Raw genomic sequence first — 23857 nt, forward strand, 5'->3', positions numbered from 1 at the left:
TGTGTGTGTGTGTGTGTGTGTGTGTGTGTGTGTGTGTGTGTGTGTGTGTGTGTGTGTGTGTGTGTGTGTGTGTGTGTGTGTGATTTGCTTTAAATTTACATTCAGTGAGTGGGAATAAATAACCCTTACATTAAGATCAACAATGCTTGCTGCAGAAGCATTTAATTAGACACATACAACAAGGACAGGAAATATCATGCCCTTTCCAAACAAAACAAACTGATCACAGACAGTGGGAGGAATAACATACATTCTGTCCATGACAATGGCACAAATGAACAGTATCTGATTCAAAATCTGAGTCGATAAACTTGTTGCAAGTGAATGCATTTCCACGTTGGCTGTTGGCAGTTCTGGTATGTCGTATTCCTGTCCCTGCTACTAGTCAACATCACCAAAGAACAAACGACAGTGCTGCTTGTAGTAGGTCAATGTGCAAAACCGGTCTGCATCAGCTCATACACCACACCAGTGACCGCACTGCAAAAGGCTGGAAAGCACTTTGAGGTTGCATGACATCGTAAAGGTTTCTGCAGAATTCTTCTTTCAATGTGATACATGTGCAGCCTTTTCTACACATTCTGAAAAAACCTACTCACTCTGCCTGACACTGTCAACATGCCTTTAGCATGCCCACTGGAATGGGACAGTTGAATGCTTTAGTATGGCCTGACTGTTGTTGTTGTACACACTCCAGCTGCTTCAGTGCTGTTAAACAAAGGGATTATATAGATACGTAGAGGGAGACCATTCACTTTAATAGCTGTGGAGGACAAGGCACTGAATATATTCAAGACAGAGATAGCTTTTTGAAGACTTTAAAGGCATCAGAGGATGTGAGGAGAAAGCAGGAATTTGGCATTGAGTTAGAGGATCAGCCTGGACCATATTGAATGACACTGTGGGCTGAATGGCCTACTCTTTCTGAAGGAACCAGAACTTACACTAAAAGATGAAAGACTTAAGCTAAATTTGTTTAATATTACATTCCATGACACTGCTCTATGATTATGTTCCACAACCACCTAATGAAGGAGCAGTGTTTCGAAACCTAGTGCCTCCAAATAAACCTGTTGGACTATATCTTGGTGTTATGTGAATTTTAACTTTGACCTCATTTCTATGTATCATTGTGGTTCTTTGAGGGTTTATCAAATCAGTCACATTCTAATGCTTAGTGCCCACTGTTCTGCAAGTTGATTTCCTTCAATGGGCATCCAATTTCCTTTTGAAATCCATGGTCGTCTCTACTTCCATCACCCTCACATGGAGAGGTCTAATGGTATTATCAATGGGCTGCTGATCCAGAGACCCAGGTAACATTCCGGGGGTCCTGGATTCCAATCCCAGATTGTGGAATTTGAGTTCAATAAAAATCTGGAATTAAGAGTCTAATGATGACCATGAATTGATTGCCAATGTTTGGAAAAATCCATCTGGTTCACTAATGCCCTTTAGGAAAGTAGACTGCCATGTTTGCCTGGGTAACATGTGATTCCAGACCCACAGCAATGTGGTTGGCTCTTAACTGCCCTTTGAGATGAGCAATTAATGCTGGCCTATCCCCATTCCCATCCCATGAATGAAGTAAAAGAAAAGCAGTGAATTTATGACTGCTCACGCTTACTCTAAATAACCTTATAAAATATCTATTGTGTCAGTGCTGGCTTCTTCCAGCCCTTGCCTCTTGTAAAAGAACAAAAATGCAAACTGACCCATTCTGATCCAGACCATTAATAAGGTGTTAGCTTGGCCACATATCAGAGTAGTAGACTGGGTTTTTACTTCAGTGCAACCCTGATATTGAGAGTAGGGAACTGCATTGTCTGACCCTGACAATAACAGAAGAAAGGTTGCAACAGTAGAACCAAATAATAATGCGGAGGAGTGTCTCCTCACAATGTGCTGCAGTTCCGGCTTTCAGACACCATCGGTAAATTAGATATCTTGTCCTATTTTACATGATTGTTAATTTAAAATACTTGATAACCTAATTACAATTCATTTTCAGCCCATTTAAAATCTCTCATGTAGCTTTGATCACATTCTTGCCAAATTTGCAGCATAAGATTGAGACAGGGCCTTCACGAAAGGAGGTTGGGGAGTTGGATTACTGATTAAAGAGAATCTGTACCAAGAGAGGACATCTTGGAGGAGTCATCTAACGAGGCCTTATGGATAGGACTTAAGAATATGAAAGGCCCAATCACTATGATGGGGTTAGAAAGTAGGCCTCCCAACAGCCAGTGAAAGACAGAGAAACAGATATGTAAGCAGGGCAGGGTTGTTTTTACATCTTTCCCTGACCTACTTACATATCTATTCCTTTATCTTGCACTGGCTATTGGGATGTTGTTTTTCTCTAGTCCCTCCTTATATATGTCAGAGGTTGCCTGTGTCTCCTAAAACATGTCACACAATTCCAACCAGAATGTTATCAATGAACTTGCCCAAGAGCCCCACAATACACACACAAACTGGTACCAATGCACGACAGTCCCAACTTTATTAGGAGACAAGTCACAGTAGCTTTTACTACGAAGCAATAGTTGCGTGCTTTTCCGACTGGTGACCTGTGACCAGTGGTGTTCCGTAAGGTTCAGTGCTGAGGCCTCTATTTTATGAAATAAATATAAACGACTTGGACAAAAATATAGGTGGTCTGATTCATGGGTTTGCAGACAACATGAAAATTGGGGGAGCTGTGAATAGTGAGGAAGGTTGTCAAAGGACGCAGCAGAATGTAGATCAGGTAGAAAGTTGGGTGAGAAATGGCAGATGGAGATTAAACCAGACAGTTGTGAGGTGATGCATTCTAAGAGGTCAAATGCAAGAGGCAAGTATACAGTAAACGGCAGGTCCCATGGAAGCACTGATATACACCGATGGATCTTGGAGTGCAAGTCCATAACTCCCTGAAAGTGGCAATATAAGTGGACAAGATAGTAAAGAAGGCGTAAAGGATGCTTATCCTCATGGGTCAGGGAATTGAGAATAAACGTTGGCAAGTCATGTCACAGTTGTATAAGACATTATTCAGGCTATTTTTGGACTATTGTGCACAGTTCTAGTCACCACACCATAGGACCAATGTGGAGGGCTTTGGATAGGGTACAAAAGAGGTTTACCAGGATGTTGCCTAGAATGGAGTGTATTAGCTATAAGGAGAGGTTGGACAAACTTGGATTGTTTTCACTAGGGCATCAGAGGCCAAGGGAGCGACCTGATAGAAGTATATAAAATTATGACAGGTAAGGTAGAATGGATTGTTGGTGTCTTTTTCCCAGGTGAAAATGTTAAACAGGTTTAAGCTGAGGGGGTAAAGTTTGACAGATTAGCTTCAGGCACTTTTTTTTAAAACAGAGAGTAGGAGGTGCCTGGAATTAAGAGAGGTGATAGAAACAGATACATGAGCAAAGATTAGGAAAGAAGCATTCAGACGGATACATGAATAGGCAGGGAGTAGTGGTATATGGACTATATGTAGGCAAGTGGAATTAGTTTAGAATGGCCTCATGATCAGCGCAAACATGGTAGGCCGAAGGGCCTGTTTATGTGCTGTACTGTTCTATGTTCTACGACAATTCAGGGCTTACATTTATTTATATGTTATTTGGATGTGAACATAGGATGAAAGATCACCTCAGAGTACAACGGGATCTTGATCAGATGGACTAATGGGCCAAGGAGAGGCAGATGGAGTTTAATTTGGATAAATGTGAGTTGCTGTATTTTGGAAAAGCAAATCAGAGCAGGAATTAAAGACTTAATGCTAACATCCCGGGGTGTGATGCTGAACAAAGAAACCTTGGGAGTGCAGGTTCATAGCTCCTTGAAAACTGTCACAGGTAGACAGGATAGTGAAGGTAACATTTAGTATGTTCTCTTTTATTGGTCAGAGCATCGCTATAAGAGTTGGGATGCCAGGACATTGACGAGGCCACATTTGGAAAACTGTGTTCAAACATAGTCTCCCTGCTCTAGGAAAGATGTAGTGAAACTTGAAAGAATTCAGAAAAGATTTACAAGGATGTTACCAGGTTTTGAGCTATTGGGAGAGGCTGAACAGGCTGGGGCTGTTTTCCCTGGAACATCAAAAGCTAAGGGATGACCTCATAGAGGTTTATAGAATCATGAGGGGCATGGATAGGAGAAACAGACATAGTATTTTCCCTGGGGTGAGGGAGTCCAAAACTAGAGGACATAGGTTTCAGGTGAGAAAGAGTTAAAAGTGACCTGACGGGCAACTTTTTCACACAGAGGGCAGTGAATGTACGGTATGTGCAGCCAGAGGAAGTGGTGGAGGCTGGGACAATGATAACATTCAAAAGGCATCTGGATATGTACCTGAATAGGAAAGGTATACAGAGACATGAGCAAAATACTGACAAATGGGACTAGATTAATTTAGGATATCTGATCGGCATGGACAAGTTGGACCGATGGGTCTGTTTCCGTGCTGTACAACTTCACGCTCTAAATTTAGAATAATTTTCAAATATATTCATTTATACACGGTGGCTCAGTGGTTAGCACTGCATCCTCACAGCACCGGTGTCCCAGGTTCAATTCCAGCCTCGGGTGACTGTCTGTGTGGAGTTTGCACATTCTCCCTGTGTCTGCGTGGGTTTCCTCCAGGTGCTCCGGTTTCCTCCCAGAGTCCGAAGATGTGCAGGTCAGGTGGTTTGGCCATGCTAAACTGCCCACAGTGTTTGGTGCATTAGTCAGAGAAAAAATGGGTCTGGGTGGGTTACTCATCGGAGGGTCAGTGTGGACTTGTTGGGCCGAAGGGCCTGTTTCCACACGGTAGAGAATCTAATCTAAATGGCCTTGATGTAATAAATTATGTAGACAAGTTAGTCTCGAGGTCACTAGATAAGCTCAAATACACTTGTCCATCTATTTGAGTCTTCCAAGAGACCTAAGACATCATCTTGCCCTAGCAGCATCTGCTGATTCTTTAAACAGTTCAGGAGCCTGGGGTCACGATTTATCGTATGTTTATCTTCATATTTTACAATAAGTTCGACGGAGATTGATGAAAAAATGTGAAAATCTTTGAAACTGCAAAGTCTTGTTGAGGTTGTACAGGACGTTGTTAAGGCTTCCTCTGGAATACTGTGTATAGTCGAGTTGTCCCGTCATAGGAAGGGTGTTATTAAACTGGAGAGGCTTCAGAAAAGATTTACCAGGATGTTGCCAGAAATGAGATAAAAATAGGCTGGTGCTTTTTTCACTGGAGCTTAGGAGGTTGAGGGATGAACTTATCGAGGTTTAAAAAATCCTGAGGGGCACAGATAAGGTGAATGATGAGGGTCTTTTCCTTAAGGTGGGGCAGTTCAAAACTAGGGGGCATCTTTTTAAGGTGGGAGGAGAAAGACTTAAAAAGGACACGAAGGGGGCAATTTTTTTTAACAGAGAGTGGTTCGCATGTAGAATGAACTGCTAGACAAAATGGTGGATGCAGGTATAGTTACAACATTTCAAAGATATTTGGATAAGTATTAAAGGTTTGGAAGGGTATGGGCCAAACGTAGGCAGGCGGGGTAGGTTTAGTTTGGGAACATGGTCAGGGTGGGTTAGTTGGACTGGAAGGTCTGTTTCTGTGCTGTATGACTCTGTGACTAGCAATACTCAAGTGAAAATATCCATTTAGGTTTATTCTGATGCATTCAGAATGTACTGGAAGTCAAAAGGAAAAGACTTGCCTTCAATAACTTGCTTCGGATAACGAGAGGTCATCTTAAAGCATTTACAATCAGTGAAGTACTTTAGAAATGCAATCACATTGCACCCTAACTCAGAAGTCCATTATTACACAGCAGGTCCCACACACAACCATGTGATAATGACCAGATCATGTAGTTTCTACTGTTGATTGATGAATAAGGATTGGTCAGGACATCAGCAATATTCTTCTTTTAAATAGGCCTTGGGATCCTAACACCAACTGGAAAAGACAGAGAGAGCCTTTGTTTCAGGCCTCAGTGTGCCCTAAACTCAGAAAAGCAATGGCTGGCTATGATTCACAGAATCCCTAGAGTGTGGAAGCAGGCCAGTCAGCCCATACTGACCATCCAAACAGCATTCCACCAAGATCCACTTCTTACCCTCTCTCTCTGTCACCCTGCATTTCCCATGGCCAATCCATCTAACCTGCACATCATTGGACTGTGAGAGGAAACCCACACAGAGACGGGGAGATCATGCAAACTCAACACAGACAATTTCCTCAGGGTAGAGCTGAACCCGGATCCCTGATGCTGACCACTGAGCCACCCTAATTCCTGTGCTCAGGTTTCAGGAAGGGCACTCTGTGCCTCAGAGGTGAGAGTGTTGTCTATTGAGCCGTGGCTGTCAGAGAATTAATTAATGCCATCTGACTCAATTAATCAGTGCACTCAAATTAAATGGAACACAAAGTACAATTACAGCTAGAAACTGAAATACTCTCAAAACAGCAATTTAAACAGCAAACCCTCAAGAATAAAGCAAATTGTTCCATCAGCAACACGTCCATCACTTGAAATAAGCCATGTACAGTGCGTGCCATATAAAAGATGTTTTATCCAATCTACTAAATCCACAGGCTCTAGACAGACACCAGAAAGATAAAAACATTGGATGCATAGGGACAGCAAGCTCTACAAGTTCCCTTCCAAGTCCCACACACCATCTGGTTTCGGGACTATGCCCTTCATTGTCACTGGGTCAAAGACCTCTTAACTGCAATGTGGATGTTCCACTACCACCTTCCCTAGGGATGGGGTAATAAGTGTTGGAGCAGCACTCCAGTGCCGTGAATGGATAAATTTAGAAATCAGACAAGTCAGACAGCGAAATAACCGGAGAATTCATAGTAACAGATAAAACGTCAGGCTGTCAAAGGCAGGGTATTGAATGTGTCCTGATGTCACCAGCTCATTCAAGGAATAGAGCTCCCTGTTAGCTCTGCCCCTGCCCACTGCTCTTATCACAACGGTGGGATTCTCACGGCAGTGCCATTGAGGGACCTGGCATAAGGTTAATTCCTCACTAACCCTGGCTGGGCGACATTTTCTAACAGGATATGCTAGAAGCTCATTGGCTATACCCAACCTCTACCAACAATTGTAATTTCAGAAAGTAGAGGATTCTTTCTCCTCTGTCATTGCAGGGGAGGGCTAGACGAAGAATACCACCAGGAGGCAGACCGAGGAGAAGCTCTGTGTGGGACAGACCGGGACCAGTCTCTGTGTGGGACAGACCAGGGACCAGTCTCTGTGTGGGACAGACCGGGACCAGTCTCTGTGTGGGACAGACCGAGGAGAAGCTCTGTGTGGGACAGACCAGGGACCCGGCTCTGTGTGGGACAGACCGGGGACCAGTCTCTGTGTGGGACAGACCGGGACCAGTCTCTGTGTGGGACAGACCGAGGAGAAGCTCTGTGTGGGACAGACCAGGGACCCGGCTCTGTGTGGGACAGACGGGGGACCAGTCTCTGTGTGGGACAGACCGGGGACCAGTCTCTGTGTGGGACAGACCGGGACCAGTCTCTGTGTGGGACAGACCAGGGACCAGTCTCTGTGTGGGGCAGACCGGGACCAGTCTCTGTGTGGGACAGACTAGGGACCAGTCTCTGTGTGGGACAGACTAGGGACCCATCTCTGTGTGGGACAGACCAGGGACCAGTCTCTGTGTGGGACAGACCAGGGACCAGTCTCTGTGTGGGACAGACCAGGGACCCGGCTCTGTGTGGGACAGACCGGGGACCAGTCTCTGTGTGGGACAGACCGGGAGCCAGTCTCTGTGTGGGACAGACCGGGAGCCAGTCTCTGTGTGGGACAGACTGGGGACCCGTCACTGTGTGGGACAGACTGGGGACCAGTCTCTGTGTGGGACAGACCGGGGACCCGTCTCTGTGTGGGACAGACCGGGAGCCAGTCTCTGTGTGGGACAGACCGGGGACCCGTCACTGTGTGGGACAGACTGGGGACCCGTCTCTGTGTGGGACAGACCGGGGACCCGGCTCTGTGTGGGACAGACCGGGGACCAGTCTCTGTGTGGGACAGACCGGGGACCAGTCTCTGTGTGGGACAGACCGGGGACCAGTCTCTGTGTGGGACAGACCGGGGACCCGTCTCTGTGTGGGACAGACCGGGGACCAGTCTCTGTGTGTGGGACAGACCGGGGACCAGTCTCTGTGTGTGGGACAGACCGGGGACCAGTCTCTGTGCGGGACAGACCGGGGACCAGTCTCTGTGCGGGACAGGCCAGGGAGCAGTCTCTGTGCGGGACAGGCCAGGGAGCAGTCTCTGTGTGGGACAGACCGGGGACCAGTCTCTGTGTGGGACAGACCGGGGACCCGTCTCTGTGTGGGACAGACAAGGGACCCGTCTCTGTGTGGGATAGACCGGGGACCGGTTAGGAATCACCAGCAGGGATTGATGGGGAGAAAAACCCTGCAGAGCATGTAACTCCCCTTGAAAGTACGTATGGATATATGGGAGCGTATGTGTGTTCACACAAGGAAATCCTCCGGGATCGGTGTTAGTTAGTGCTCAGTGTCAACCTTAATGTTTGACTGCTTTGTCCAAGATCACAAGAAATTACAGAGAGTTGTGAACGCAGTCTACTCCATCACACAGACCTGTCTTTTTTCCATTGACTCCCGCTACACTTCCCACTGCCTCGGGAAAGCAGTCACCATTATCAAAGACCCCTCCCAGCCTGGTTATACTCTCTTCCACCCCCTTCCATCGGACAGACAATCCAAAAACTTGAAACCTCTTATCAACAGATTTAAGAACAGTTTCTTTTCTGCTGTTATCCAACTTATGAATAGGCCTCTCATCTCTTCTCTTTCTCTGCACCTTCTCCATAGCTGTAATGGTATATTCAGCATTCTGTTCTATTACCTTGATGTACTTTGTACGGTATAATTTGTCTGGTTAGCACGTGAAACAATTCTTTTCACTGTATCACAGTACATATGACAAGAATAATCCAATCTAAATGAAATCAAGTCAAGTGCTGAGAGTGGATGGGGCTTGAACCCACAATGTCCTGACTAAAGGTGAATGGAAATGATCCAATGGGACCATTGAGTTTTCTTTATATTCATTGACAGGACATGGGCATCTTTGCTGGGCCAGCACTTACTGCCCATTCCTAGCTGCCGTGGAGACAGTGGTGGTGAGCTGCTTTCTTGAACCACTGCAGTCCATGCGCTGGGGGTAGACCCACAATGCCCTTCAGGAGGGCGCAGTGGAGATATACCAGAATGGCTTCAGGACGTAGGGCTTATCTATGAAGTAAGCTTGGAAAGTCTGGTTATTCTCCTTGGAGAAAATGGGGTTGAGGGACATTCTGATAGAGTTGGACAAGACTGTGAGAGGTATTGGTGAGATGAACAAAGAAAACAGTACGAGGGCTAGGGAACACAGTTATATATGCAAGTAATGCAGAGGAGAATATGATAAACAACAGTGAGTGACAATAAGTGGAAACTCCTGCTGGTGAGCATGGTAGAAGCAGAGGCAATCAATTATTACACAGAAAATGTAATGCATTTGAAGAGAGTAATATTGCTGCACTACAGACATAGGCCAGGGAAAGAGGACTGACTGGATTAGTCTACAGAGAGCCACCATTCAGAGAACAGCCATTTTCTATGCTGCAATGACTCTTCTTCCAAACAGTGCCATAGGGTATTCTACACCCAACAGAGACCGTACACACACCATCACTGCACAATTCCATATAGAAGACAGCACCTCCTAGAATGCAAACCCCCCCCCCCCCCCCCCCCCCCCCCCCCCAACCCCAAGCACTTCAACGAAAGGATAAGCCGAGCTTTTATACTGAGGTCTCTAGAATGAGACTTGAACGGGCAACTTTCTGATCTGAGCAAAGCTAGCCCACTGATACGTGACTTTAAATTACAAATCATTTCCTCCTTCCTGGGGAGAGGCAAGAACTGGAACAGGGAGGAAAAAAAAACCAAAACAAAATTATCCATTGCCTGATAACTCTCATCATGCAAAGTAGAAAATCAAAGCTAAAACTGTGTGTTTTTATAAGAGATACTGTAAAAACTAATATATTTGTCCAGTCAAAAGTGAAAAAAAAGTTTACCTGAAGTACCACATTGTGGATACATGTCTATGGTCAGAGAATATGGAGTCAGGCACAAGTTACACATGATAAACTGATTACAAAACAGCAAACAGAAGGTAGGAGGTAAAGATTGAAACGACTCCACAGAGGTCAGTATCCCATCACCAAGTCACCCTTTATTTATACGTGAAGAGTCCTAAACACTCATCCATCTCCCTCAGAGCTACCTCTCAGAGTGAGGAGAATCTCTGACCCTCCTGTGTATATCTGTCAGCCAGGGCTCCCTGATTGAACCAGATTAACAGCCCCAATAAGGGAACTCATGCTCTATGAGGTCTACCTGGCTGACCTTGTTACAATCACTACAAAAAAAGTTACTCATACTAACAGGAAATTGGGAGTGTATTCCACAGGGAGTAGTGCCTGGGAGCACAGCTGCTTGCTCTCTCTCTCTCTCTCTCTCTACAGCATAATTTGGACTTGTGAATTTTACAATTCTTAAATATGTGGATCACTTCTATTGAGGAATATGGTTAACACAGTGGAGAACTGCAACAAAATACAGGAAGATATTTACAAATTTCCAGGCTGTTAATGGCCAGTGAATGTGGCCAGTGAATGTGGGATGTTGCAGGTTTGAAGAACTGAATGGGCTACTCCTGCACCTATTTTCTATGTTTCTGTGACAAGAGGAATATGGAGGCCATTTACATGCAATCAAGGTGAATCAGGGCACAAACCATTCAGCATTGGTACAGCACAGGAGGACAATCCACCCATCTTGTTGATGCTGGCTCTCCAAACAGCAAGGCACCTGCCTCCCCCCTTACATTCTCTTGTTCTAATAAAAACACAATTCCCTCTTGAATGACTCCACTGAACCTACCTCCCCCATACTCTACAGAACTGTGCAACAGTTATAGAAAATAGGCCATTCTTAAAACAAAACATAAATCATTAAAATCAGGAATGCAGGTTAAACAATTCCACTTAACCCAGGAGCACGACTCTGATGTTAAGGTCATTTGTCACTTTCAATCATTTCCTGATACCAATTCTGACTTCCCTGAACTTGGCCTCTTCCATACCCCTTTAATCACCACAAAGACAGTAGCTCAAGAAACAGCCTGCACCTTTTGATCAGGTTTCCAGATTCAACAAAGAATTCAACAATTTGGAACAAGAAAAATTGATTCCATATTTCTGAAATCCAACTCTCAACAATGTTTCTGCTTTTCTATTTAAAGCCCACTTGGACCCATCTTCTGTTTTATTACTCACCCTATAACTACCATCTGTTTCCTTGCACATCATCCCAGTCAGCATTAAATCCCTTCAGTCTGGTACTCTATCACAGGAATTCCATTCTCTTTCCTGTCTGTATATTTGCTTCAAACATTCTTTTTCACCAGTTCTGATGAAAACTCATTGACTTAAAATGTTAACTCTGCTTTTTGCCAACAAGTACTGACTGAATATTACCAATAAATTTTATTTAATGTCAGATTTTCAGTGTCTCACAGTACATTACAGATATTGAAAATAAAAACAGAAGATACTGGACAAGTGCAGACTTTATCAGGCTTCATTAATTCTAAGTGCCAATGAAACAGTCCTCCCCAATCCCTCTGACTAGATTCTTTCATTGTTATTTTAATTCAGGAGGACCAACATTGTGGTTCAGCGTGGAATATTTACAACAGAGCCAACACTATGGTGTGCAGCAGACAAAACACAGAAAGGCTTCGAGGTGAAACTCAACAGCAGGAGTTACTTAACTGTAGACAAAGATCGTTAAAATGGTCTCTTACCGCATGACAAAATCTGCCTTGTCGATCCGACTGCCACAATTACTCTCCTTCAAAATTCCGCCATTTCCCACAACCGAACACTTTTTCAGCGGCAACTGGAATGGTGTATCCTAGCAACAAAGAGAGCTGCTTTCAATTATTGGATTCAGCCTGCCCTCTTCCAAGTCTTTCGTCGCCTTTGACCTTTAAGGTCTGGGAGCTTTTCACTCAATTTCTTAGACTACTGGCTTTACAAAAGGTTAGTTTTGCTTCAATATCCTTCAAAGATTACACCATAATAAAGATCTTATATGCACAATACAAGAATTAAAACCCTTATACAGTATACCAGGCCTTAAAATGTTTCATGCACAAGACTAGTTTAAGATTCCCATATTTTCATTTGTTTAAAGCCTGTTTTACACTATAGAAAGAATCATGCCCTATTGGCCATATTAAAACATGTCTCTGACCATTTTGTTTCGCAAACTTCAATAACCTTCATCATTGTCAATATGTAAAGTTTTCACATCTACTTTAGTTCCTAGTTCATTGCTTTCTCATGCACCATTGAGACCGAGGTTAGGACTGAAGTCAAAGCATTGATTATTAACCTGTGGAAACATGGAGAAGATTTCATTGTTGACAGCAAGTGAGTAGAGGAACTCTCCATCAAACCTGAGATTCTTTCCCAAGGGTGAGTTCAACTTTGTCACAGCAAACAGCCGTTGTGCATCACAACATTGTTCAAGTAGTCTCCTACAATAAAACAAAAGTCATTTTAAATGAAAGAGAATTGACAACAAATTTTACCACTCTGTTCTCCTGGTCCAGAGTTTTCCCTGGACAGTTAATTCAAAAAGGAACACTTTTCTAAACATAAACATGTAGTCAAAGGAAAGTTGCGACTGGTAGGGGAAAGGATCAATAAAAGGAACCTTGGCTTGTAGGAGCTGTGGTACTGAATGAGTACTTTGCACTTGTCTTCACTGAAGAAGAGCATGTTACCAATGTAAAGGTAGCATTAATAATGGACTTAATAGAAAAATACAGAGGAGCTAGCTAATTAATGTCATTAAGCTTTTAGTTGAGAAAACGGAGAGGATTAGTGAGTGAATAATATCAGTGATGAGGAATTTAAGTTACTTGGAGAGACTAGAGACTATACCCTCAGACCAGAGAAGGTTAAGTGAATATTTGACAATGGTGTTCAAGATCATGAATGGTTTTGGTAAAGTTAATTAACATTGAAAATGGGAGCAGGAGTAGACCATTCAGCCCTTCAAGCTTCCTCCTGCATTCAGTACGATCACAGCTGATCATCAAGCTCCGTCCTATTCCCGCTTTTTCCTGGCACCCGTTGATTCCTTTCACCTCAGAACTATGTCTTAATTCTTCTTAAAAACATTCAATGTTTGGTCTCTAATGCTTTCTATGACAATGGTTTCCACAGGCTTCCACTGTTGCGGTGAACAAATTTCTCCTCACCTTATCTATAGTCTGTGACCCCTGATAGGATGAAACTGTTTCTGATGGAAGAAAGATCAACGTGTAAAAGGGCTTTTGAAAGGTATTTGACAACATCCTAGTTTATATTTTAAAAAATCACAGAATTATTACAGTAGAGGAGCAGGCCATTCCACCCAACATGTCTTCAAATGAGCATCATTACCTCATACCAATCTCTTGTCTTTTCCCCATTTTTCATATTATTTCTTTCCAAATAACCATTTAATGTCCTTTTGAATGCCTCAGTTGAAAATGCTTCCACTGTATTTTCAGGCATTCCACACCCTAACTACTTTCTGTGAACATTACATTGTTCCTTTTGTAAATCACTTTAAGTCTATACACTCTCATTCTTGTTTAGTCACAGGTGAGGTGCCAGAAGACTGGAGGTTGGCTAACGTGGTGCCACTGTTGAAGAAAGGTGGTAAGGAAAAGCCAGGGAACTGTAGACCAGTGAGCCTGACATTGCTGGTGGGCAAGTTGTTGGAGGGAATCCTGAGGGACAGGAGCTACATGTATTTGGAAAGGCAAGGACTGATTAGGGATAGTCAACATGGCTTTGTACATGGGAAAACATGTCTCATGAACTTGATTGAGCTTTTTGAGAAAGTAACAATCAGGATTGATGAGGGCAGAGCGGTGGATGTGATCTATGTGGACGCCAGTAAGACGCTCGATAAGGTTCCCTATTGGAGACTGGTTAGCAAGGTTAGATTTCATGGAATACAGGGAGAACTAGCCATTTGGATGCAGAACTGGCTCAAAGGTAGAAGACAGAGGATGGTGGTGGAGGGTTGTTTTTCAGACTGGAGGCCTGTGACCAGTGGTGTGCCACAAGGATAGGTGCTGGGTCCACTATTTTTCATCATTTATATAAATGATTTGGATATGAACATAGAAGGTATGGTTAGTAAGTTTGCAGACGACACCAAAATTGGAGGTGCAGTGGACAGCGAAGAGGGTTACCTCAGATTACAACGGGATCTTGATTAAATGGGCCAATGGGCTGAGAAGTGACAGATGGAGTTTAATTCAGATAAATTGTGAGGTGCTGCATATTGGGAAAGCATATCTTAGCAGGACTTATACACTTAATGGTAAGGTCCTAGAAGGTGTTGCTGAACAAAGAGACATTGGAGCGCATGTTCATAGCTCCTTGAAAGTGGAGTCGCAGGTAGATAGGATAGTGAAGAAGGCGTTTGGTATGCTTTCCTTTCTTGATCAGAGCATTGAGTTTTGAGGTCATGTTGCAGCTGTGCAGGACATTGGTTAGGCCATTTTTGGAATATTGTGTGCAATTCTGTCCCCTTCATATTGGAAAAATGTTGTGAAACTTGAAAGGATTCAGAAAAGATTTACAAGAATGTTGCCAGGGTTGGAGGGTCTGAGCTACAGGGAGAGGCTGAACAGGCTGGGGCTGTTTTCCCTGGAGCATCAGAGGCTGAGGGGTGACCTTATAGAGGTTTATAAAATCATGAGGGGAATGGACAGGGTACATAGACAAAGTCTTTTCCCTAGGGTGGGGGAGTCCAGAACTAGAGGGCATAGATTTAGGGTGAGAGGGGAAAGATATAAATGGAACCTAAGGGGCAACTTTTTCATGCAAAGGGTGGTCTATGTAGGGAATGAGCTGCCAGAGGAAGTGGTGGAGGCTGGTACAATTGCAACATTTAAGAGGCATTTGGATGGGTATACAAATGGGAAGGATTCGAAAGGATATGGGCCAAGTCCTGGCAGGTGGGACTATATTAGGTTAAGATATCTGGTCAGCATGGACAGGTTGGACGGAAGGGTCTGTTTCCATGCTGTACATCTCTATGACTCTAAGTTGGAACAGTTTCTTGCTATCCACTCTATCCAGTGGCTCATGACTTTGAAAACCTCTATTAAATCTCCTCTTAGCCTTCTTCTCTCCAAAGAGAACAGTCCCAACTTCTTCAATCTATCATCATGACTGAACTTCCTCGTAGAGTCTTACAGAATGGAAACAGACTCTTCAGTCCAACTAGTCCATTCTGACCATGTTTCCAAACTAAACTAGTCCCATCTGCCTGTTCTTGGCCCACATCCTTCCAAACCTTTCCTATTCACGAATATCTGAATGCCTTTGAAATGTTGTGACTGTAACTGCACCCACCACTTCCTCTGGCAGATCACTTCACACACAAACCACTCGTTGTGTAAAAAAGGTTGCCCCTCATGTCCTTTTTAAATCTTGTTCCTCTCACCCTAAAAAGATGTCCCCTCATTTTGAACTCCCCCTACCCAAGGGAAAAGACCTTTGTCATTCACCTTATCTATGCTCCTCACAATTTTATAAACCTTTATAAGATCACCCCTAATCTAATGAAAAAAGTCCCAGCTTATTCAGCCTATTTTTGTAACTGAAATCCTCCCTTCCATGCAACATTTTTTCTGAACCCTCTGCAGTTTATTAATATCCTTCCTATGTTATAGATTGCTTCTGTGAGGGTTTCCTCTGGGTCCAAAGATGTGCAGGCTAGGTGGATTGGCCATGCTAACCTGAGCAGTGTCCAGGATGTTCAGGTTAGGTGGATTGGCCATGCTAAACTGCCCAGTGTCCAGGGATGTGCAGGCTAGGTGGATTGGCCATGCTAACCTGAGCAGTGTCCAGGATGTGCAGGTTAGGTGGATTGGCCATGCTAAACTGACCAGTGTCTAGGGATGTGCAGGCTAGGTGGATTGGCCATGAAATGCAGTGAATCGTAATTGGGTTTGGGTGTCATGTTCTTCAGAGGATCGGTGTGGACTCGATGGGCCGAATGGACTGCTGCCACACTGTAGCAATTTAATGATTTCCCCCTTCCTACCTACATCACTGTGTAGACCTTGACCTCTGGCTGTTTTCCCTCCCTCAGAAGAATGGCAACATCCTGGATCTTGGCACCAAGGGGATAACATACCATCCTGGAGTCACATCAAAGCACCGAAATACCTGTTTGATCCGCTAAGTAATGAATCTCCTTTTGTTGTCACTCCTTCTACTCCATCCTCCCTTTCTGTATAAAATCCCTACAGTGTGGAAACAGGCCCCTCTTCCCAACAAGTCCACGCCAACCCTCCAAACAGTAACCCACCCAGACCCATTCCCCTACTCTATTATCGTATACTTGCTCCTGACTAATGCACCTACCCTACACATCCCTAGACACTTTGGGCAATTTAGCATGGCCAATCCACCTAACCTACACATCTTTGGATTGTGGGAGGAAACCGGAGCACCCAGAGGAAACCCACACAGACACGGGGAGAATGTGCATACTCCACACAGACAGTCACCCAAGGCTGGAATCGAACGGGGTCCCTAGCGCTGTGAGGCAGCAGTGCTAACCACTGAGCCACCGTGCCACCTCAAGTCACAAGCCACTCACAAAGAACACAAAAGTGGCTCTGACTGCACACTCTCGAGGAAGCAATACAGCCATCTGTCTCCAAAATGGAAACCTGATTTGTGAGCAGGACCCTGAGGAAATCCTGCACCACCTGGCTAGGTCTTCTAGAATGACCTAATGGTCACCTACTCCCTGCTTATCTCAAAACCCATAAGCTGGGGTGTGATCACCTTTGTGAACATGCTGTCCACGTAACTCCCTACTTTGAGGATGTGCCACAGTGTCTTCAACCACCACTTGTGCTCCGAGGCACAGAGTTCAAGATTCTGCACCTGGCTGAAAGGTCAGTGGTATAGCAGATGCAAGATAATGAACAGAAAGTTGAGGGTAGTAGCAAATAGCCGCGTTTCAGGAACTCTGGGTTTTCTTTGGCAGATATCGATGAAGTGGAGTTGGCTGTACTGTGCACAATTCCAAAATTTCACGTTGACATGAAATTTAAAATTATGATAAGCAATGAGGAGAGTACCAAACTTCCGAGGTTATAGATAACTTGCTGAAATGAGCAAACATATGGCAGATGATGCAGAGGAGTATGAAGTGATACATTTGGCAAAAAAAAAGAACGAGAAAAGGCGATTAAAAACTAAATGGTGCAATTTTAAAAGGTACGCAGGAACAGGAAGCTGGGGTGGAAGTAGAAAGGTATTTAAAGCAAGCTGTGAAAGAAACATAAAGCAACCATTATTAATAAAGGAATGGAAGAAGCTATATAAAATCGCTGTATAAAAAACACATGCCAGTCCTCATCTGATCATCTACAGCGTGGAAACAAGCCCTTTGGCCCAACAAGTCCACACCGACCAGCCGAAGAGTGACCCACCCAAACCCATACACTTACCTTACTACTCTACATGTATCCCTAACTAATGCACCTAACCTATACATCCTTGAACACTATGGGCAACTTAACACGGCCAATTCACCTAATCTGCACATCTTTGGATTTGGGTTGTGGAGGGACTGCATTTAATTGTGGGCACCACACTTTAGAAAGAATGCTGTAATCTGGAATGCACTGCTGGAAAGGATGGAGGAACAAATTGAATATCAGCTTTCAAAAGACAATTGGATAAATATTTGAAGGTAAAACTGCTGTAGAATTCTGGGGAAAGAGTTAGGGAGTGGGACTAGTTGACCAAAAACTGAACCGGACCAGCCATATTAATCCACTGGCTACAACAGCAGGTCAGAGGCTAGGAATATTGCGGTGACTAACTCACCTCCTCACTTCTCAAAGCAAGGAACAAGTCAGGAGTGTGAGGGAATACTCCTCACTTGCCTGGATGGACTGCAGCTCCAGCAACACTGAGAAGGCTTGACACCATGCAAGATAAAGCAAGCCGCTTGATTGACACCACATCCACAAATGTCCACTCCTCCCACCACCAACACTCAGGAGCAGCAGTATGCACTACCTACCAGATGCACTGCAGAAATTCACTAAAGATCCTTAGAGAGCATCTTCTGAGCTTATGCCCACTTCCATCTAAAAGGGAGCAGATGCATGGGAACAGCATCATCTTCAAATTCCCCTCCAAGTCATTCCCCACTCTCACTGAGAAATATCTTGATGTTCCTTGAATTTCCCCGGATCAAAATCCTGCAATTCCCTCCCTAAGGATCTAACTGCAGCACATGGACTGCAGTGGTTCAAGAAGGCAACACATCACTACCTTCTCAAGGACAATGAGGAATGGATAACAAATGTTGGACTGGCCAGGCTAGAAGTCCCAAGTCCCACAAATAAATTGTAATAATGTATTAGATAGCTCTGCCATAGAACCAGCACAGAAATGATTGGGTGAACCGCATTGTCTCCAAGAAAGTAACTCTCAAGAATTTTTCAAATTATTCCCGTTGAATTCCCTGAGGTAGATGTTCTGGTCAGATGCATTGGCTAAGAACAGAAATGAGGTCTGGTTGTTCTAAAAGCTCATTTTAAATCAGGTTCTCGAGTAGAGGAAGATTCTTTCTGAGATGTTTTACCCCAGTGTTTACAGGGTTAACTTTTAATATTGTTTTATTTTCAACAAATATTTGCCCTGTTGCAATATTTTTTCACTCATTAAACATTTTTAGATGTGTCTAAAATGTAATTAGAAGCTAAAGTACTGAACAAATTCAGCAACACATTGTAGTAGGTGGGAAAGAGGAAGCTGAGGTGGGGATTCCCAATACCAACATAGAGGGCCTCAGTAAATCAAACTATCACATCCAAGGGAATCGGTAACAACAGCGAGAACTTGTATTTATGTAGCACCTTTAACATCTCAAAGTGCTAAAACAGTTGGGGCCTGAATGATGTGGGCTCTGATACGAATTGTATCAACAAGTCCAGCAAGGCTCAACTCCATGTCGGGAGCAACTCAGTGCATCTTTTGTGTGGTTACCAGCATGTGCTAGGAACCTCAATCCGCTGACAAACGAATTCCGACATTTCATCTTGTCTCCAGGAGGTTGACTATGGCCACACATGTGCCCATGTGTTTTACAGACATTCGCCCGCATGTCTGTTTAAACTCCCATGTTGTGCAGCCCCACTCCATTCCATTCCACCATACGTTAACCAAAGGAGAAGAGGATTTAAAACACAAGGCTTGCACTGTTGACCTGTCCCTCCTTCACCCACAAAGAATGGTCTGGTTTAAGATCAAGGCTCTTGCTTGAAAGCTGAATTGCCATCCAGAAAGGTCAATGAGGCATGTATTTCCCAGACTTCACTGGATGCATTCCTGGATAGCAGCTCCACATCAAAACAGAGAGAACTGGTGATGTAATGTTAATGTCACTAAATTTGCTTCTCAAGAGACTAAGACTCTGGGGAGACAGGTTCAAATCCCAGCTCGTTGATCGTTAGCCATACTCTCATTTATTGTTGCAAAAATTCCCTGGCTCACTAATGCCCTTGAGGAAAAAATTCTGCATACCTGGCTGGGCCTATATAAGGCTCCACACCCACAGTAATGTGGCTCATCCTTAGCTAACCACTGCAATGGCTGAGCCAGCCACTCAGTTTAAAGGCAATTGGGAAAGCCAAATATTAGTCCCCAAGCACTTGTTGAACTGGTGGTGGATCTCATGCCAGTGGAACATGAGCAGGTAGCTGCTGGATTATAACAGAGTAAAGCAAAGTTCGTGCGCATTTCTTCAAACTCTGTTGACGTTGAAAAGATAAAAAATACTGAAGCCATTCTCTTGGTTTGGAGTCAAGGAGAATAGAAAGATTTTATTTGAGAAATACTTCTTGGAATCTTGAGATACCTTAAAGCAAGATTTGACAAGATTTTCCCCTCAAGATTTGACAAGATGGTTTAGAAAGTGTTGCAGCTCATGTTGCTGTAATACAAGAAATTAAGCAAATTTTTAATAAGTCTAAATTAGATGAAAATCTGCCAACCTATTTTCAAACAATTTCAATCGCTTTTCAGAGAATGACTGATGGTGGTTTAACCTTAGAGTCACCATGCCTCAGGGGAAGACAGAAAGCGAGACCTTTATGGTAATCTCGGCATTTTCTGACTGGAGCTTTGCACTCTGTTTCACTAGTCAATGAAATTACAAGGTTGCTGCTACATAATCATGTCACCAACTTGGGGAAACGCAACGTTTTCCATTGACTTGCTCTTTTCGGCAAATAAAACTACTGTCTCTCTTATTTTTTTCATGTGTTTCAATATCCCACATACAGTGATGGTTACATCTGCAAAGTGACTTCTGGAGCCAATTCAATAGTTCACAAACTGTGTTTCTGGAATCACTCTGAAAATGAAACTCTTTGTTGTGTATGGATATCAGACCAAACTGTGTGATCAAAGTATAAAGTTACCAAATCAACTGTGATTTACGACAGAAACTGCTGCTGAGCACTCACTGTTAATGTGACATGAACAGCTAGAGATCAATGTACTCAGTGCAGAAGGTACAAGTAGCATCACAGCTTCTACCATCTGAATTATGGGCCTTTGTGCCTTCTATTTACTTGAATAACGTCTTCCCATGTGTGTACATCACGGCTGCAGTAGTCTGTGCGTTATTTGAAGGGTTTGAAACAAAACCTACAACCTTTCAAAAATACTAATAGAATTTGCTTTAGAACTCTGGGAAACATTGTCACTATATCTGCATAGGCGAAGTTTAAAAACTATAAATTTTGTTTTGCAGGGGCGAAAGGTGAAGTGCTGAGGAAAGGCTTAGATGCAGCAAAAAAGGTTAACTTTTTTTTAGATTTCGATTAATCAAAATGCAGTTTCCCCTTTGAACATTTCAACTTCATTTCAATTCTTCCCTCCATGTCTCTGCTTGAATGGAAACCTGTAAACATTGGATAATGAGGAAGGTTTTATTGGTTGTGTGTGTACACAGTTTGGTTTGACCATATTTCATCCTTGGATAAGTATCCTCATGTACCATGGACTTGCAGATTGTCAGCAGTTACCTTGTTAGACAGTGATTTTAATTTTACTGCAGGCTTAGAAATATCTTTTTAAAATTAGTCTTGCATGGAAACAGACCCTTCAATCCAACTCATCCATGCTGAGCAGATATCCTAAATTAATCCAGTTCCATTTCCCAGCATTTGGCCCATATCCCTATAAACCCTTCCTCTTCCTATCCAGATAACTTTTAATTGCAGTAATTGTACCTGCCTCCACCACTTCCTCTGGCCGCTCATTCCATGCACACAACACCCTCTGTGCGAAAAAGTTGCCTCTTAGGTCCCTTTCATACCTTTCCCTTCTCAACTTAAACCGATGCCCTCTAGTTTTTGACTCCCCTAACCTGGGGAAAAGACCTCAGCTATTAATCCTACCCATTACCCTTGTGATTTTAAAAATCTCTCACCCCTCAGCCTCCAGGGAAAACAGCCCCAGTCTATTCGGCCTCTCCCTGTAGCTCAAACCCTCCAACCCCAGCAACATCCTTGTAAATCTTTCCTGAACCCTTTCAAGTTTCACAACATCCTTTCAATAGGAGGATTACCAACAGCACTTCAACGGCAGCTGTTGTCACCAGAAGGTTCTGCTTAAATATTTCGGGCCCCTTTAAATGACCCTTACCCTGAACCCCAATAATGATCCAAAAGGAAGTATAATAGCAATGCAGATACTGAACCTAGTAAAACCGCGCTCATATACATGGTACTGGCTGAGGCTACCACGAAGGACTCCCTGTCACAATCTTGTCCCTCTCCTGAGACACAGTCACCCTTCAGTCGTCTCTCTCTAATGGCAGAGTGATGCCTCTATGCATTGGTTGGGCCTTTTGTGTCAAACGTCCTGAACCTGTATCTCAAACTAGAATTCAAGTTCTCAAATTGCTATGATAAAATTTAATATAGTTTCCTCTGAATTAATAATTCCACTCAGATAGCACCACATTACTGCATTTTCAAGATTGCATGTTGTTATAAGTTTAAGCACTCACACTGTTAGAATCATAGAATCCCTATAGTGTGGAAGCAGGCCATTCAGCCCATTGAGACTACACTGACCCTCCGAAGAGCATCTCGCCCCCATATCTCTGCATGATCCACCTAATCTACACATCCTAGACATTATGAGCAATTTAGCATGGCCAATCCACCTAACCTGCACATCTTTGAACCGTAGGAGGAAACTGGAGCACCCAGAGGAAACCCATGCAGACACGGGGAGAATGAGCAAACTCCACACAGACTGTTGCCCATGGCTGGAACCGAACGTGGGTCCCTGACACTGTGAGGCTGCAATGTTAACCACTGAGGCACCTTGTTGTTTTCGTTCCTTTGGAGTTTGGGCAGTTATGAGCCCATGTTCAGGTACGTGTAAACTGGGTTCATTCTTTCACAGAGATACACAGAGAAGATATACCAGACTGCTGGAGACATCTCTAAGAAGTCGTTCCAGCATCACGCCTTCTGACTGCTGAGAATCCCATTGGCAATCAATCAACTTGTGGCTGCTTGGAGACGACAAAAATCACCATATTTGGGGATTCTCACCAGGAATACTGATGGAGAATTGCACTAACCTGTTCATCTCAGTTATTCATCATAACCTTCCGAAACAAACCCAGAAGACTATGAAGGGTGCATTATTATGGGCCTGGTGTCTGTGATCATTGCCTAGGTGACTGTAGGACTGGTGTCGCAACGCATTTTGCTCGTATTTTCCAAGACTTTGTGCAACTTGCCAGAATTTTACATTCAATATTTTCTGGGGTTCACCTCTGACAGCCACCCACAAAACTGGCTCTCAGGTTCTCTCTAATCCCAAGCCTGTTTCGACTAATTAAGACCCGGGTATAATAACACAGTACCCTTGTTGGGGGAAGTGACTAATACTGTCTCACACAGTGCCCATCCCTGCAATGCCACCTAGACAGAGATGGGCTGATAAACTCCCTAGTCAGTGACCAATGAGCACACAACAAGGCACTGAAAAAAATACATGAATGAATAGACTACAAAATTACTAAGTACTGCAAACTATGTTCAGCCCATCTGGTCCATGCTAATGAATATATGGCACAAGAACATTCTTCTGCTTTGTTCGGTCTCATAAACTTTCCTAGCTTTCCATAAAATACAGTTTTCAAAATGACGATGATCAATTGTCAAATAATTCCTATCAGAGCCCAGAGGTTCCCAAGTTAACTAGCTCTGCCTCTGCTTACAAGGAAAGATGGGTTTATTCAGTAAATCTGACATCTCTGCCAGAGTGTGTACTCCTGTGTGTAAAAGTCATTGCTCAGATCAAAACATGGGGTGGCACGGTAGCACAGTGGTTAGCACTGCTGCCTCACAGCGCCAGAGACCCGGGTTCAATTCCCGCCTTGGGCGACTGTCTGTGTGGAGTTTGCACATTCTCCCCGTGTCTGTGTGGGTTTCCTCCGGGTGCTCCGGTTTCCACCCACAGTCCAAAGACGTGCAGGATGGGTGAATTGGCCGTGCTAAATTGCCTGTAGTGTTAGGCGAAGGGGTGAGTGTGGGGGAATGGGTCCAGCTGGGTTGCTCTTTGGAGGGTCGGTGTGGACTTGTTGGGCCAAAGGGCCTGTTTCCACACT

General features: G+C 43.9%; 1 protein-coding gene across 1 annotated transcript in view; it reads right to left on the reverse strand.

The window, feature by feature from the left end:
• st8sia1 (ST8 alpha-N-acetyl-neuraminide alpha-2,8-sialyltransferase 1) overlaps window positions 1–23857 on the reverse strand; it is an 82810-nt gene that overhangs the window by 32737 nt on the left and 26216 nt on the right. Inside the window, exons 2-3 of the mRNA XM_060843246.1 lie at window positions 12503–12647; window positions 11910–12019 (exon numbers count right to left, since the gene is read on the reverse strand). Of these exons, the coding sequence (XP_060699229.1) occupies window positions 11910–12019; window positions 12503–12647 (255 nt within the window). The remainder of the gene's footprint in view (window positions 1–11909; window positions 12020–12502; window positions 12648–23857) is intronic.

This window comes from Hemiscyllium ocellatum, chromosome 23 (assembly GCF_020745735.1).
Source record: "Hemiscyllium ocellatum isolate sHemOce1 chromosome 23, sHemOce1.pat.X.cur, whole genome shotgun sequence".
Classification (NCBI taxonomy): Eukaryota; Metazoa; Chordata; class Chondrichthyes; order Orectolobiformes; family Hemiscylliidae; genus Hemiscyllium; species Hemiscyllium ocellatum.